Source organism: Lucilia cuprina, chromosome 5, assembly GCF_022045245.1.
Source record: "Lucilia cuprina isolate Lc7/37 chromosome 5, ASM2204524v1, whole genome shotgun sequence".
In the NCBI taxonomy this organism is placed as follows: domain Eukaryota; kingdom Metazoa; phylum Arthropoda; class Insecta; order Diptera; family Calliphoridae; genus Lucilia; species Lucilia cuprina.
Genome location: NC_060953.1, coordinates 39,825,260 through 39,842,764, shown reverse-complemented (window position 1 = coordinate 39,842,764; position 17,505 = coordinate 39,825,260). Strand labels below are relative to the sequence as shown.

The 17,505-nt window shown below is 32.0% G+C and overlaps 1 protein-coding gene and 1 long non-coding RNA gene across 6 annotated transcripts in view; one reads left to right on the top strand and one right to left on the bottom strand.

The window, feature by feature from the left end:
• LOC111678984 (transient receptor potential cation channel subfamily A member 1) overlaps window positions 1-17,505 on the bottom strand; it is a 60,894-nt gene that overhangs the window by 16,906 nt on the left and 26,483 nt on the right. For all 4 annotated transcript variants that reach the window (XM_046952754.1, XM_046952755.1, XM_046952756.1 and 1 more), the window contains 2 exons: window positions 14,547-14,654; window positions 4,497-4,685 (listed from right to left, as the gene is read on the bottom strand). In XM_046952754.1, the coding sequence (XP_046808710.1) occupies window positions 4,497-4,685; window positions 14,547-14,654 (297 nt within the window). The remainder of the gene's footprint in view (window positions 1-4,496; window positions 4,686-14,546; window positions 14,655-17,505) is intronic.
• Window positions 7,062-8,377, top strand: LOC124420326. Of its 2 annotated transcripts, none has more exons than XR_006941121.1 (3): window positions 7,062-7,206; window positions 7,454-7,622; window positions 7,699-8,377. It is a non-coding gene; the product is annotated as an uncharacterized LOC124420326 (long non-coding RNA). The 2 variants fall into 2 exon arrangements; XR_006941120.1 differs by having other exon boundaries at window positions 7,454-7,946; window positions 8,034-8,377.

Genomic DNA, 17,505 nt, shown 5'->3' with positions numbered 1-17,505 from the left:
AACTCCTTTTGAAAATATGGAATTACATCTGGTGTATTTAGCACTTTGGATTGTCCTAAAAAAAGTTTGGTTTAGCAATGGACAAGTTCAGAGTATTTGGGTGTATCAATGTTAGCTATGTGCCTTGAAATTATCTAAGGAATGATCACTCCTAATTCGAATACAAATAACATTTCACTTTGTGGGTTGAATACATATTTTTCCTCCAATAAAGTACTCGACAGATCCCCAAACTATTCCCCTTTTCAAAAGATATGCTTATGCTCCTTTAAAACTGCTTAATTTAGTTTATAGCATATAAGCGTTAGCATTAACCTTTAACATCCTATAAATTATTTACAAACATTCATGTTTTCCCGTGCAGAAACATTCATGCATATTGATTCTTAATAAAAAGGAAAGACAAATGTCTGGAATAGTTTGTTTTCAAGTGTTAGACAATACATGTACATATATATGTACATTAGAGTGCTCCAAAAAAACTAAGTTTCGAATTTTGCCCGTCCCCCCCCTAAAAATGTTCTACGGGTTATAAAAATAAGTCGTGCAAAAAAAAAAAAAAAAAAATGGGTCAATAGGATTACGTTAACTGGTGCCGCAACGGCTCTGAAGTTTGAAGATGCATTTACAAGGGGAAAATTTTATTGTCAAAGAATCGTAATGTACACAGAATTAGCGTTACAAAAAGATAAAAAACTCAAAAATTCGTTGAAAAATGTAAAAGTTATTAAAAATTCCTCAGGCCATTATCGTGTCTTAAAGCACTTGAATTCGAAATGTGATAAAAAATAAACATATTTTTGAAAATATTCTAATAAAACTATTACTTAAAATACATCTATAGTTACTTGAATATGAGTTTTTGTTCTTATAGAATAACCTAAACCTGTTCTCAGCTATGGTCGAAAAATTTTGATATTTTTAACGGTCGTTTCAAAATTCAAATTTTAGTTTTTTTGATACTTTGTTGAACAAATTTCAATATTTTTGGGAGAACTCATAGGGATTTATGGAAAACAGATTAGGGAATAAAACGGTAAAAAATTAGGTCAATACCTCTTATAGTTTGCCTGTACCTGCAATTTGAATTCAGCGGATTTCGAGAAAAACCCATTTTTATGTAATATTTTGCAAAATTAGCCTTTTTATTATATTGTTGTGTATTTTAAATGGAAACTTTTGTAAATTTATTAGTCCACATATTTCTAAATAAAAATCAAGAGTTTCATGCAATTTGGACGCCATTAACCCATAAAGGTCAAAGGTGAAATATTGTAATATTTGCAATTTTTTATGGAAACTAGTGGAAATTGTTTCTATTTTTAGGTAGATTATCATAAAACTTAAGAAATTTATTTATTATTAACCGATATTTACAAAAATAGTAAAAAAATAAATTAACCCTTAAACGGCCTTGGGGTCAAATGACCCCGATGTTTTAAAAACATGCCAATTTGGACATATTTCAATAAAACCCGTTTGCAATCCCATTAATTCAGCAAATTGATAAAACAAAATTAGGTGTTATAAAAATATAATATTTTTTAATAACTTTTACATCTGTGTACATTACGATTCTTTGACAATAAAATACAAAACGAATTATTTAATGACAAAACTTTTGTGAAAACTGAAAAAATGCATATTTTCCCCTTGTAAATGTATCTTCAAACTTCAGAGCCGTTGCGGCACCAGTTAACGTAATCCTATTGACCTAATTTTTTGCACGACTTATTTTTATAATCCATAGAACAATCCCATAGAACAGGCCTGTAGGATACATTTTTTTACTTCATACAAGCTTGGAGCACTCTAATGTACATATATAAATGCAGTCTTGGTATCAATGTAGAAAGCATTACTTATAACATGGTTTTGACTTCTATGAGATTGGTATCAGAATTTGTCATATAACAAAGTAATATGCTAAGAAGATTCTTTAGGGTCAAAGGTCAAATAAAGAATGTTTAAATTTTCTACTTATAATTCATATATTATAATAGAAAGGTCCATAGACTATTCCATAGATTTTTCAATATACTAGTCCATATTATAAGATATAGACTAGTATATAGGCTACTTTACATAAGAAGTACTTCCAGAAGAATAACATTTATCACCACTTTAAAAGTAGCACCAAGTTTATTTACCTTTTGTGGAAGTGTTGTTTATTGACTTCGAAAACTACTTCCTGAGAATGACTTCAGATGTATTAAAATCATTACGTTCAGGTCTTTTTTAGTACTTTCATGGAGTAAATTCTACTTCTTTTTCGCTTCTTTGGAAGTTCTTTTTTACGGGATACTCCATAGACTACTCTATAGACTAGTCAAAAGAATACTCCATAGACTAATAAATAAATTAGTCCATATACTTGTCAATAGAATACTCCATATACTAAAACAACAAGAGATCTAGAGACTAGTTAGTAGCCTATATGGTAAAGCCGTAGTCAAAGTCATCAAAATTTTGCCTAAATGTGCAGATGACAAAGTGCGATTATCTACCGAAACCAAACTTATAATATATCAAGATTTGTGACACTAAGATTACTCAAGGAAATAGCTATCACATTACCATAAGGAATTGTCAGTGCTTTACGTAAACACCAGACTTTTTCATCCACTGGGTAGACTAGAAAACGGAATACCATGCGCTTCTAAATCCTTCAATGAAGATCTCAGGTGGCAATTTTTGTACATGGATTAGCCAGTCCATGTACAAGCACTTTGCTGAAGTTGCGGCATGACAGGCAGCAAAGGCTCAAGTCTAATGCATACCCCGACAAGGAAAAAGCAAACGCTGTTCTAAAGTCATAAGAAGGGGAGATAAACCAAAACATTAGGTGAAATCAATCTTTGGATATACCGGAAGGTGTGTACCCTTATGAAGTCATGAAAGATTGGATTATTTAAATTGTAACCCTCATCATATAATAACCCATTCCAGTGCATACCTTAACCTATTTAAGCCTGCTCAACCGCACTACTGAGATCGCCCTGTTGTTTTGGCAACAGAACCTAAAGTCACATTAAATAGTCCGAAATACCCAACAAAATGGATCAGAATCCCTTTTTTATGAACTGATCTATATGGCAAACGATGTAGGAATTTCCTAAATTTCAACTAAACCCAAGAATTGCCCCAACGTAGCATGAATCAATATATCCAGTTGAAATCTCTACTCTACGGGATGACAGGTAACCATTGAACGCTAACCTAACACAGACCTGTTCAAAGAGAGAATTATCCAACCCATTAGGTATAGGATATATCAGTCCTTAAACCAACATTCTCCTCCCGCGAACAAGTCGGTACAAGTCCTGCTGGCAACTTGCCACCCGTAGAATCAGATTATCTGGTGCATTGGTTAGACCCCATGCCAAATTATTTCAAGGCGAAGACAAGGATACATTTGACATCACATCTTTACCCCGGGATTGCAATAAAACTAAGGTGGAGATTTCGCCAAAGGTAACATGCGACCGGGGTACATTACGCTAACACTGATTGTTTTAGTGATCAGCAACAGAACCGATACAATTACTACTAGTTTATAGTCCCGACATTCTAGAGGTATTGGTAGCACCTCTTTACCACGGGATTGCAATAAAACTAAGGTGGAGATTTCGCCAAAGGAAACATGCCCTTGGGGGGACATTACTCTAACACTGATTGTTTTACTAATTAGCAACAGAACCGAGACAATTACTAAAAAAGGCAATAACCAATTGACTTGTCTAACAGCGAAGACAAACATTTCATGTATAGCTTTTTTGAGCTAATACTAAAATAATATTTTCAGCAGCGATCACTTCCACCTCAACCCCTTTAAACTGCTAAGGGGTTATATAAGATAACAGTGCCCATGCTACAAACAGCAGTAAACTTTCACAGTAGGGACTTGTGAAGTAATAATTCCTAAATATTCTATAATGATCTAAAATCGGTTAACCTGAAAAAATTGTTGAGAGTTGAAAATTTTGTAACAATGTTTATATTATTGAATTGAAAATCATTGTTCCGAAATAATCTTCTAACACTTAACATCTTTAGGTGGTAGGTGTAACAGCCTTATATTTGTTCTAAATTTAAATTTATATCCTTGTTAACAATCGGTTAATATACATACATAGATACATATGTATGCATTTATGTATGTAAATTCTAAGAATTTGATTAAGTAAATATTAAATTTCATTGTAACCATACCCTTATGTAAATTTCTATATGTAAATTATCAACCAAAACAAGTAAATAAAACAAAAGACTGTCTTTCTGTGAGATAATACATGTTATAATTTACATAAAATATATATATATACACTCTTACAAATAGCTATGTATTTGATTCTTTGAATTTAATATGGGTTCTTGATGTTTTTCTCAAAATTTTATTATATAAATAGTAAAACAATGTTAAGCTAAAAATGACAATTATGTAAAAAAAAAAATAAGATAAATAAAAAATACCAGCAAAGACACACATCACTCACCTGTGCACATGCCAGATGTACGGGTGTTGACAAATCATGCTGTTGCTTTGAGATTTTTGCTCCAGATTTAAGACACAATTCCACAGCTTTTATATCGCCACCATGAACAGCTGAATGTAAGGGTACATTACCCTCTGAATCGTAAAATGAGATCATTTCTTCACGTGTACAATTTCGCTGTTCACCCCACTATGAGTTTAAGAGTTGGTTAGAGGAACGAAAAAAAAAACATAAAAAATATTTTTTTATAATAGAAGCATAATTTTTATTTTTTTTTAACAGTTAATATTATTTCCAGTCAAAATAATTTTTGCTTTTTTTATTTGAAAAAGAGGAAATTTTTTTTACAATATCCTGTCAAATACATAAACAGTTTTAAAAGGGATACAGATACATATATACACACATATATATATATATATATAACAATTACTATGAAGTACTACTAGAAAATGTATATTTTTTAAACATTTAACATTTTAAAGGGAAAAAAGTATTATATTTGTAAAGAAATTTAAAATTAGGAAATTTTTTGTTTTTCAAAAAGAGTTTTGAAGCATTTTAAGTGTTTACTTTAAGTTTGTTTTTATATGATGTCCTTGTATTTTTTTTTTTAAATTTTATCACATACTTATACATACATATATCCTTTTTTTGGCAATAACATAGTTTCAGTTCATTTTAAGTTATACCAACAAAATATTTAACTTAAGTTGACAAAGTTATCGTCTGGAATATCTTACACAATTGCTGGAAATTTCGGTTGATCAATTGGTGATTAAAGTCGTCTAGAAAGTTACGTGGATTATCTCTATTCTAAAGTATATTTATATCCTCTCTCTAATCTTCTAATGCTATCATCCCTGAAGAAGCCTTTAACGTTAGCTTAAAAGGCTTCAGGGAATCGCATCGCAGGATTCCCAGATCGCGGAAGATCTCTACGTGTCGTTGCATCATTTTTACTGTCCTTGATTTAACAAAGTCATTTTTTGCTGTTTAATGACATTAGTAACTACAATATGTCCATGAGTTCAGAGAAGAGTATTCTAAACTCCTAAATACTTATAATGCTAAACTTCCTGCATTCGTCATATAGTTATAAATATCGATAACTGGCTATCATAACATAACACATATGCTTCTGGTAGTTGTCTTCAAAAATTTTAACAAGGATCTTCATACTCGAAAGTAATTTAAGGTTATCTACTAGACTCAGAGTCATTTCTGAGTCAACTTAGCTATGTCCCTCCCTCCTTGTAAACCTTGTAATCAAACTACAGGTCGCAATTTGGATTTAAATCAATGAAATTTGGTACATAATCTTTTATTGACTTATGGACGAAGTCTATTTAAAACGTTTAAGATCGGTCCATTATTTCATCTAGCCCCCAAACAACCGAACCCTCGAATGGGATTGTAATCAAACTACAGGTCGCAATTTTGGATATAATTCAATGAAATATTTTATGGAACTTTATACTAAGCCTATTGAAAATATTTAACATCAGTACATTATTTAGTTTAGCCCCCATACAAATGAACCCTCCAAATAGGGCTTTTAAGTTCATATCAATGTTTAATATACTCGTATCTCGACAAAAAGCTGCAAAAACAAGTTCTATAATAGTCTTGGTAACCCTCATGGACTTTATTATAGCGCCTCATTTGACCTAAGCCCCTATAAGCCCCTATCTGTGGCAAGGAACAATTCAACTTTTATGCTTTATTATGAAAACTAAATCACATTTTATTCGTATACAGGTCTTATATGGTCGACATCGCCCGACTACAACTTCTTACTTGTTTCCTCTTATACCAATAAGTAAGGAAATATTTTTAAGTATCTATCGAGTTATCAAAAAGGATCACAATGTCTTGAAATACACAGGATTTTCTTCAGATTCAAAATCTTTCTTTTACCTTTTTATGCACATAGGATGATGTTTAGGTGTTCGATGGAATTATCTTTATAAAATGTTAGGAACAGCACCGAGCTCCTTAAAGATCAATTTGTTTAATGATAAGATGACATATAACGTTGCATTCTCTCTATTATACAGCTTATCTCATTAAAATTTTCGGTTCTCTTTTATTCTCTTGCACTATTATTGGTTCATGAATAAATTGGAGACTGTGATGATATAAAAAGTAATTTTTCGTTCTCTTTTGAAATACACACCCCCAATGTGATCTTTATTATAAAGAGATGATATATAATATGATATCTTATCATTTACATAGTTCCCGTATGATCATTATTCCTTATATTCAGTTCAGTTTTCAAAAGAACCATAAGATCCTTAATGATTATTTAAGAACAAAGAAACGATTGTAATGATCTTTGCGTCAGTTTTTCGCTCTCAATGGCAAGTGTTATAATCGGTTAAAAATAATACATCAGATTGTGTGGATAATTTTCAAAAGAATACCAGAATACTTAAGGTCACACAGAAAAAAATAACTAATATTAACAAGTAATTATATAAAATTGTTTAACTGTTAACTGATATTGTTAACAATTTTTTTATTAAAAAGTTTGTAAATTATCATATTGACAATTTTCATAAGTTGATTAGAAATATTATATTAAAAAAATTAAAATTAAATGAAATTAAAAGTCAAAAGTAAAAAACAATTGTTTCTATATATTTCTTTTATAAGAAAAATAAAATATGGATGGCTGAAGAATGGAATTGCGCTAAACTACGAGGTAAGACTAGTTATTGAGTTCACACAAGCAGCTATTACATTATCTGAGTTCTCATTTGAGTTGTACAGCCATTGAATTCATATCTCTTTAAAAGTTATTTCATGTTGATGGTTTTGGAATGTCCTATGCTAATAAAACCTTATACATGTTTTTTAAGCATACGACTCAAAAGCACAGACAATGTAAAGGCAGCTTTATATTGGACAAATATATAATTAAACTAATCAATCATCTTTTACTTTTTAAGATTCTGAAACTTCCTGGTTAAGTTGGTGGTATCCATTGGACACATTTTGAAACACCCACTAAATTTAAATTCAAAACACTGGTTTTAAATTTGTATATCTTAAGATAACAATTTGATAATGTAAAACTCCTAGCCAAATACGTTACAAATCTGGAAGCAGGAAGAAAATGTAGATCATATGTTTTTCCTTTTATACACTTGAATTAGATATTCAATAATATTTTAAATAAAACTTGTCTTAATAGACTACACAAATGGTTGTAAATGCAGTAACGAATTCTTTAACTGGGTACGATGTTTGTTCAAGATTCATAGCTTAGTGTAGAGTTATTATAAATTACAGTGGCCAACAAAATTTATAAAAAGTCGAACCCCAGAGACCAAAGTACACTTTTCTAAACTCAAATTCCTCATCACATTAGGATTGGAGACGCTATAACATGGCAATCACATCTTTATATATATTCTTGTGTCGTCTGAAAGTCCAATCTTCGTAATATTTGCTTCCTACTTTGAGATATCATAATCCAAAGTAAAAAACAGCTATAAATTCAAAAAATAAATTGTCTTTATTTTACAGCAAACATTTCAGCGGAAAATTCAAAAAGTATTATATATATTTCGATGAAAAAAAGATAAATCTGAGGTTAAACCTTTATTTTAAAGTCGACAGATCGAACACTAAGACAACATAACAAATTTTATAAATAAAGATGTCTTCGCGCTGTTATAACGGCTCAAATATGGCCAAAACGGGATCTTTTGATCTTAAAAACACGATATCTCGAAGTCAGCTTTGGATTCAGCGCAGCTCAATCCTTTAGAAAAAAATATGTTGGCCTTTGAGTTAAAATTTGTTAGCCTGTGTTATCTAAAACAAAGTAATTTGTAAAACCATTTATTTAAAATTTATAATAAAATTAATAGAAATGATATTAAAATTGCATTTTTTATTTAAAAAACAGTATAATTGTTCAATCCATCCATTGTTCAATCCAATCCATTGTTTAAATAAAATTTTTGGTTGTCAACAATATAGTAGTTCTATTTTACAAACTAGTTGTTAAAAAATATTGTTAAAAGTTAACAATTTTAAATAACAAAAATATTTTTTGTATGCACAAAAACCGTTGTTGGTGCCTTTTCAAATAAAAAAATAATTGTATTTACAAATTTGGTTATTAATATGACAATTGATTTGTCGTAATTTTTTTCTGTGCAGATATCTAAACCTGAGGCTTTACATTATGGTGAATGCCCCTCACATTGGGGAAATGAGTGCCTTAGGTTTCACGACCATGCTGACCAGAGTTTCTCATTTGGTTCTACGGAAACCAAGTAGCCTCATCTCGACCACAACGTAAGGCTAAGATGAGGTCGAACTCAAAACTCGTCAACACTATCTCTTTCAATTCGTTATAACCGTTAAGAATGTCTGTCTCAATTCGTTATAACCGTTCAGAATGTCTGCGAGCAGATGGTGCCCCATGAACCAATTGCTTGCAAGACATATCGTTGTTCTGTTTATTCATAAGGAACTTCCGCTGTTGTGTTAGTTAGTTGCAGAAGCCCAAATATATGGAAAATATCGTTGCTTAAAGACCCAATGTATGGCCTCGTGGTATATTTAGGGATTCGGTCGAGAAATGTAGTATTTCTGGAACGTTATAAAAGTTGATAAATGAGACTCTTTAAGAAGTTTTATATACACATTTCGCTCTTTGACTTCAGGTGCCATCTTAATGCCTGCGAGCTGGTGCCCCCGTGAACCAAATGCTTGCATGGCTTAGGTTATTCGTTAGGAACCTTTGTGGATCGCATAATGGTTGTAGTTGAAATCCAAAAATTTATGAAAAGTTCATTAATTAGAGACCTGAAGTATGTGCTAGTGATAAATATAGGGATTTAGTCGAGGAATGTTTCTGAAACGTTATGCCTGTCTTCAATGGTAATTTTGATCACTGACGATATGCTGTAGTATCGCAAGTAGTCAGTAGCAAAGGATTTCGATGCTTATTAGCAGAGTAATATTCCAGCTTCGATGAGTTAAGTAGTTATATAAATGTCATATGTATTGTGTCACTGGCGAAATCCTGTAGTATCGCAAGTAGTTGCTACTTAAGCTTACTTATATAAAAGATCATTATTTAGAGACCTGATGTATGTGCTAGTGAAACAATTTAGGGATTCAATCAAGGAATGTTTCTGAAATGTTATGCCTGTCTCCAGCTGTAATTTTGATCACTGCCGAAATGCTGTACTATCGCAAGTAGTCAGTAGTTGCCACTTCTACTGCCGTTTCTCAGTAGCAAAGGATTTAAATGCTTATTAGCAAAGTAATGTTCCAGGACTGTAGTATCACAAGTAGTTACTACTTCAGCTTACTTATATAAAAGATTATTAGTTAGAGACCTGATGTATGTGCTAGTGAAACAATTTAGGGATTCAATCGAGGAATGTTTCTGAAACGTTATGTCTGTCTCGAGTTATAATTTTGATCACTGACGAAATGCTGTAGTATCGCAAGTAGTCAGTAGTTGCCATTTCTGCTGCCGTTTCTCAGTGGCAAAGAATTTAGATGCTTATTAGCAAAGTAATGTTCCAGGACCGATGAGTTACGTAGTTGTATAAATGCCACCTGTATGGTGTCTCTCTAGCAGTTAGTAGTTGCTACTTTATCAGTTGATTTCGAGACCAAATAACACACACCTGTATAATTCAGATTCTAAAGTAATATATATTCTTGTTCGATGCACAAAATTCGGGCGATTTCGCAACGGCATCAAAGGCTATTGCAAATGTTCCGAATACCATCTGATCTCGGGTGTTGAAGGACGACTTTAAGGTTCTTGCCACCTTAAGGTTTTATAAGGTTGATGGACCTTATATATCAAACATTGGAAGGACACTATTATAAAGCTAGTCTTCCACTTAATTATTTGAGGGGCAATGGACGCCTTCTAGTTGTAATACGTTGTATAAAGAAAGAGACAAGTTTTTCTGGGCGTTTTTCTAGGAGCGGGTTGAAAAAGTCCTTGTTATATACATACAGGCGGGGATCCATGGGGGAAAAAAGGGAAATTCATCACTTGCTCCCAAAAACCGAACATTTTTCATACAAATGAGAAAAAAAGAAAATAAGTTAAAAGGCTGGATACGCGGCTGTATACATATTAATATAAACTGTTTCCTTGTATTTTATATTTGGGTTTCTCAATTTGACAGTATAGAGAATGTTTTCGGTGAGTGCTTTAATTGTTGACAATTAAAATGCGTTTTACATATTGGGTTGGTAAATTAAAAAGCAGCTACATGTCTATTTTTTGGTTGGATTTTTTTACTATTTCTTTTTTCCTTTTGAATAGTTTTGCAACGAGTGAATGTAGGAAAATTTTACGCCTTTCCTTTCAATTAAATTCTTATTTTTTTGTATTCTTAGCTAAAAGAACATGGTTTTTTTCGTATAAACATCTCTTGTATGATTTAATTTTCTGAGAATTTTTTTGGATGTTGATTTATACATGTTTTAAAATGTACTTCAAGTTAATGTATTACGAGTATAATAAAGAATTGACAAGATAAACTATATTGGCATCAAAATGACATAAATTATTAATATTTTTATTAAAGTACAATAGATTGTAATGAATATTTTTAAACAGAATCTATAAAATTTCTTTGAAATGTTTAAATAAAATTTAAATTTTTAATAAAATATTTAAACATTATAAAAAATGTCATCGTCTTATTCGAGTTGAAAGCAATAAAGAGCTCTATCCCATAAGAACCAGTCACGGTACTAGTTCTACTTTTAAATAAAAAATTTATGCATATTTAAAATGGTTTTTCTGTTGAAATTTACTTTTTCTTTTTCATGCTTAGAAATATTTTCAATAATGTCAAGTTAGGAAACCCAAATATAAAATATAATAAAACACTACAAGGACATTTTTGAAGAAACAATATTTCAATAATATTTCTTAACAAAAATCTCTTGTGGTTTTCTTATATAAATATTGGATTTTGTAAGACTTAATATTTTGGCATTTTTTCATATTCCTTAAACAAATCATCAAAGATTAACTTAAAGCAAATAGAAGCATAGTTGGTCTAGTCCGACTATAACATTCCCTATAGAATTTTTAACTAGGATACTTACATAAATATCAGAATCTATACTTAATTGTTGCGTTTTCTATATCTAGACATTTCCATTAATGCCGGACGTCTTTCAATGAGATGTAGAGACATTTAAGTATTAGCCTAATATTGCCGATATTTTGGCAAAAGTTGAAACCACACTAATTGAACTGGATATAAATTGTTTCTCTGCAGTTTCAACAACATGCAATAACAATACATAGGACCGTTGATCAATATTTGCTCAATCACTGAACTATCTATCTCCTTGGTCTTCATAGACTACAACTAGGTAACCATACTATGATTTCTGCAGAAGTTGTCAGATTGGGACTGAATAGATAGTATCTCTTTTTTACGAATTTTTCAGACCTGGAAATGACTAGAAGTCGAACTATACGATCGAAGTGCTTCAACGATCTATAGATTGTTCAATTATAACGAGTCATTGCATTGCGTAGACTATAACTAAGTAACCATGCTAGAATTGGCATTTGTCTTTCAAATAATGACGTTGTCAGAATAAGACTGAAGATGAGACGGTATCTTTTTTATAAATTTCCAGCCTTGAAAATAGCTAGAAGACAAACTCTAGAGTGAACTTACTTTAACGATCTGTCGAATGTTCAATTAGAACAATTCAATGCATTTTTGGAATCTGCGAGTTTTCACTAGTTTGGACGTCAACTGTATATTACGTCTCTATTTATGATTGTCATTTCTTCTCTCCTTTTATACTATCTCTTCCAGCTCTCTTTCCACTATCTCTATTGTCCTTATAACCAAGTAATGCTGACTATCTTAACTAAAGCATATGTTTAACGTTGCACAGTGGGAAATATTATAGAGCAAATATGAATATTTTTAACAGTGACACTCAATGGTGACATTTACAAACCGGTTTACATAAAGTGTCAGAAAGCTTGCAATACGAAGGGTAAAGAAGATTTTCCGGTGTTTCTTATCTGTGGGTAGTGTTCTATGAGGACAACACGGTTATTTCTAAAATCGTTGTAATGATGTTATTTAAAATGCAGAAGCATGAGGATAGTGATATATATTTCGTAGTGGTTGTTCGACTTTGGTCAAGTAATGCTTATTACATGTTAGAGTAGACTTTTAAAAGGATTTGAACAGAATGTGGTATGATAGAGATTGCAGCAAGATTAACTCCGGGTAACATTATGAACACCGATTGTATTTAAAGCCTCTGTGGTAATGATAATTTACGATGTCCGCTGGATCTAACAAAATGTGTTGTAGACTAGATAATTCCTATTATTGATTGATTCTTCCACAATAGTTTCGCTCGGACGTACTTTCGACGCTTTCGCAACAACATCCAGAACTTTATTGCATAAAACATCAGATGACTATCCATTGCAAGGGTCAAATATGTTTTGATATTCCTGACGGCTATTTCAACGCCACCATTCGTGGGTATTATCATGGTGAAACAGTACCTCTGGTCTGTTGAAGCTAGAAACTGGAAGAGTCAAATCATTATTTGACTCGCGATTTGACCGTATACTTTTTGTTAATGCGGATTCTGGCGCAGTTGCCGAATCAGTATAAATTTGTTGATATTACAAGAATAGGATATCCTTATAAATGTCCATGTCCCTACGGGGCATGTTTCCTTGATGACAGACCATCATTTTGGTATATTGCAAAACCAGTAAGTACCTCTAGTCTGTCAGGTGACATTTTACTCCCTGGCTAGTCCTTGGATGATTTGACATAATCTGGTACTATGGGTGGCCAGCTGCCCGCAGAACAGTGTCTTGGCTGGTCAGTTGATTTAGGTTTCTTCGAGATCCACGTAGTGTCTGTGGTTTAAACCTAAATTGTTAGGAAGGGGATGCTTGGTTAAATGATTAATACACGGTGAAATATAAATTTAATTAGATTCTGTTATTGCTCCTAGTTTCTTGGCACTGTACAAACCACAATCCAAAAGATTGGGTATGTGTTGGTGTTCGATGTACCATACTTGTATCTAATGGAGTACAGGGATTCTGAGTTGTATCCGCAGTTAGTCGGATGAAGTGACGGATGGAGTGATGGTTGGAGTGATGGAGAAGATGATGTGCTGAACTGAGGTTTGGCAAAACTTATTGAGATGGTGGCGAAGTTAGTAATGCCTTAATCTTTAATTAATCAGTGATTTTCGTTCAGTTGTCTGTGTATAATTAGCACAATGGGACGGTGGTGAGTTACAAAAAAGCTCTTCCAGTGTTTGAAAAATACCTCCGTGAAATAGGCCAACACGTCCAGTGTTCACGTAAAGTACATCCACTTTAATCCATACCAATATGCCAAATGAAGGTTCTAAGATATGGTGGACGTTCCCTACTTGTTCGGGGATATTTCGAGGTCAACTGTGATCATAAAACATTGTGTCACTTCTGTATATTTCGCAAATACGTCTCTAAAAGCTGTTATAGAACGGAGCAGTTTGGTCGAATATCTTAGATTTGGTCAGCAGATGGGAGGACATTATATAGTAGGACTAGAACAGGCAGGCAGGCGAGAAACACATTCCATGTATTTGTAATCCTGTATGGAGGCTAGGTTAACCCAAGATCCAAAATTAACACGATTGTTGTTGAATGACAAACGTATTGATTTCCTCACAATAATAGTTGTAGGGTATACAAATTTAAATAAATATTTTGTATGTATTTGTCAAATACAAAGTAACAAAAACATTTAATTTACATAAGATTTACATCAAATACAAACTAATACAACATTTATATAAAGAAATATATAAGTTTTGTTTTTTTTTCAAATTCCCATTGTAACATAGAACCTTACAAATCTAACATTTATTTAAAACAAATAAATATTTAAGGAATTTTTGTTGTACAAATAAATAAATATTTATATTTATTCTACAACTACTTGTGTGTGTGTGGGTGGGTGTGTTTTCCCAACAAAATATACTTGCCTGAAAAAAGACTTCCATTGTTTTTGAGCTGGCATTTTTGGCCGCTTCATGTATGGGATAATAGCCATTGTTGCAGGGTTTACGAGGACATGCACCAAATTCAGTTATCTATAAAAGAATATTTTGTTCAACAAATACAAAAAAAAAAGAAAATATATAAATAATAAATAAATCACTAAAATCAACTTTTAGAGCTGTTAAATACATATTTTGGTATTTTATATTTATATTTACATTTACATACTATGCATATAAATATTTATAAAACATTCCACATTTTGTTAAATATTTAAGTTGGTTTTTATATAGTAAATATTTAAAAATACATATTTAGAACTACATATGAAAATTTTGAAACAAAAAAATATGCAAACAAGCAAAAATAAGTAAATAAAATTAATAATTGAATACTGATATTTTTCATTTATAAATATAAGGAGAGACAGAGTTAAATACTTATAATGAAGATATAGAAAATAATTTTATGGTTTTCCTTTAAACCTTAAGAGAACCGGAAGATACTTCTAATAAATCTGCTCAAATTAACTACTGACAAATCTTTACCCAGATCGTGGAAAAGAGCGCAACCAAGATATAGTAGGAGTTGTACCGAATCCTACTTTTTTCCATCCAACTACAACTTCTAACATGGGTAACCGATACGTTCCGACATACGATCAAACATGTAGTGCCCAGTTATTATGACCGTGAGTAGCCTAACTGAATTCTTACTACAAGATAAAATAGTATTTCCTAGTCCTATGCATTGTCAGAGCAATCTTAATATTCTTCAAGTAATGGGCTTTTAAAGTCCATTCATCTATCAATTTCAATAAGATCTCCAGTAGAGTGAACGGGTCGTCGGATGCGCACTTATCAGATATTTAATTTACCCTGATGTAATAATGTTCTGGGACCCATATCTATTCGAAGTAATGTGTCTGTTGAAAAAGTGATTGAATACAATTAAGAACACATTTCGATTTAACAACGTTGTAGTTGAAAGCATTAATTAATGCAAGATTGTCCAAGTAGATATGTATAGTCGAATTTTTCGAGAGAGAGTTCCCGGATTCTTCTCGCGGCTGTAACGATGACATATATCTCTGCCTAAAAGACTTTGCAGGTATCAGAACCAGTTCATTGTAGAAAATTACAGAGCCCGCGACATTTTCTGCCTTTAAACCATCCATGTAGGTTGGGTCGTACCTTAGGACAGTGTTTGCGTCCGTTGGTGGTATTTTGATCCTAAACAAGCTATAGAAACAATTTGTTTTCCATATATCGATAGTTCAAATCGCCGTGAAGTTCCGTATACTCATATAGGTTTTAATCATTGTTATGATAAGATAAAGATCTCCATTCACGGAAACTTGAACTTTAGTTCATTTGTCCCATGTTAATACGATGAAGTTGTTGCGTAACCTTATATGTGGCAATTTTGCATATGAATAGGCCCGTTAAGCCTAACATGAGCCAATGAGACACATACAAACCTCTAAGTCGTCTCTAAGTTGCGCGACTTATTTTCAAAAAAAAAAAAAAAACAATTGATTGACAGTTTACTATCTGCATTATGGGACCTTCCCAATCAGAATGCTAACTATATTTACTAATAATTTCTGTCGAATTAATTTGATTTCTAGGCTACGAGGGCATTAGAGGAAATGAAATTGCTAATGAATGCTAAATTAATTAAGTTGTTCATGGACAAATATGATAGCAAAATAATTACTCTTACAGCGATATCGAATAAGATCGACAAATGTCGAAATGCCAAAGAAATTTTTATATTTAAACGTTTTACTATTAAATCTTGATTTTTTATGAAAAGAACCTTGAATTGCAGGAGCTATTTTGACGAAGGATTTTTATTATGTGGAACCAAAGATCACGATCGACGAATGTCGAAATGCGAAAGAAATATTGGAAATCAAACGGTTCACTATAAAAACAAGTTTTTTTACGAAAATATCCTTGAATCTCTGTTCCATTCATATTTATTGCAGAAGTTATTTTAACGAAGGAAATTATGTGAATTCCACGATCAACCAGAGATCAGTTAAGAGTTATTTTAGTGCACGACTTATTCATAAGCCTTTAAATAATCTCTGCGATAGTTAACTTCACGCAAACAGTAGAGTCAATGGGATTCTGTTTTACAAAACGACACTACTCATCAGATGTGAAGTATATCCAACCTGTAGTTTTGGGATAACTCAGTAGGTCATTCAGTCTAGACCTGGTTAGCCTGGTTAAAGTAAAGTTTTTGGTGGATTGGAAGGGTATTCGATAAGCTTTCTTTTATGTCTGCCCAACACCCAATGTCCAGTTACTAGTCAAAACATTCTCGATGTTTTCACTTCCTGTGTCTAGGTCATTCTGCTATTTTCAAGTTATTGAGGAAGGAATCTGAATAAACTTCTTTTAATAGACCCCACCGAAGCCCTTTGTTCCTTACAGAAAAACAGAACATAATTATTATTGTTGTTGGGTATTTGCAGTTTGCAATGGAGATATCCCGTTTTGGCTTACTAAACAGCACGTTCATTGCCACAGTTAAATCCATACGGAATGTAGGAATTTAATGAGAAGAATTTAATAAAAAACGAAGAAATTAACAAGAAGGAGTGTTATATTCGGCCATGCCGAATCTTATATACCCACCATCAAATCATTCATGTTTATGTAGAATTTTACTGATGTACTTACATTTTTGGGTTAGTAATAAGTCTTAAAGTTATTTTCAGAAGGGGACCTTGGTAAGGTCAATTATAAATCCATTTTCATTAAATTTATGAAAATTATTTTATTTCCTATAAAACTTTTTTATATCGAATTTTTATGAGAGATTTATGAGCAGATATGTTATGAGCAGATATGAGCATGCATCTCTTAGCGATAAAGTTATTTTCTGAAGGGGGCATTTTAATAGGGATAGGAGAAAACGTGAACCGAT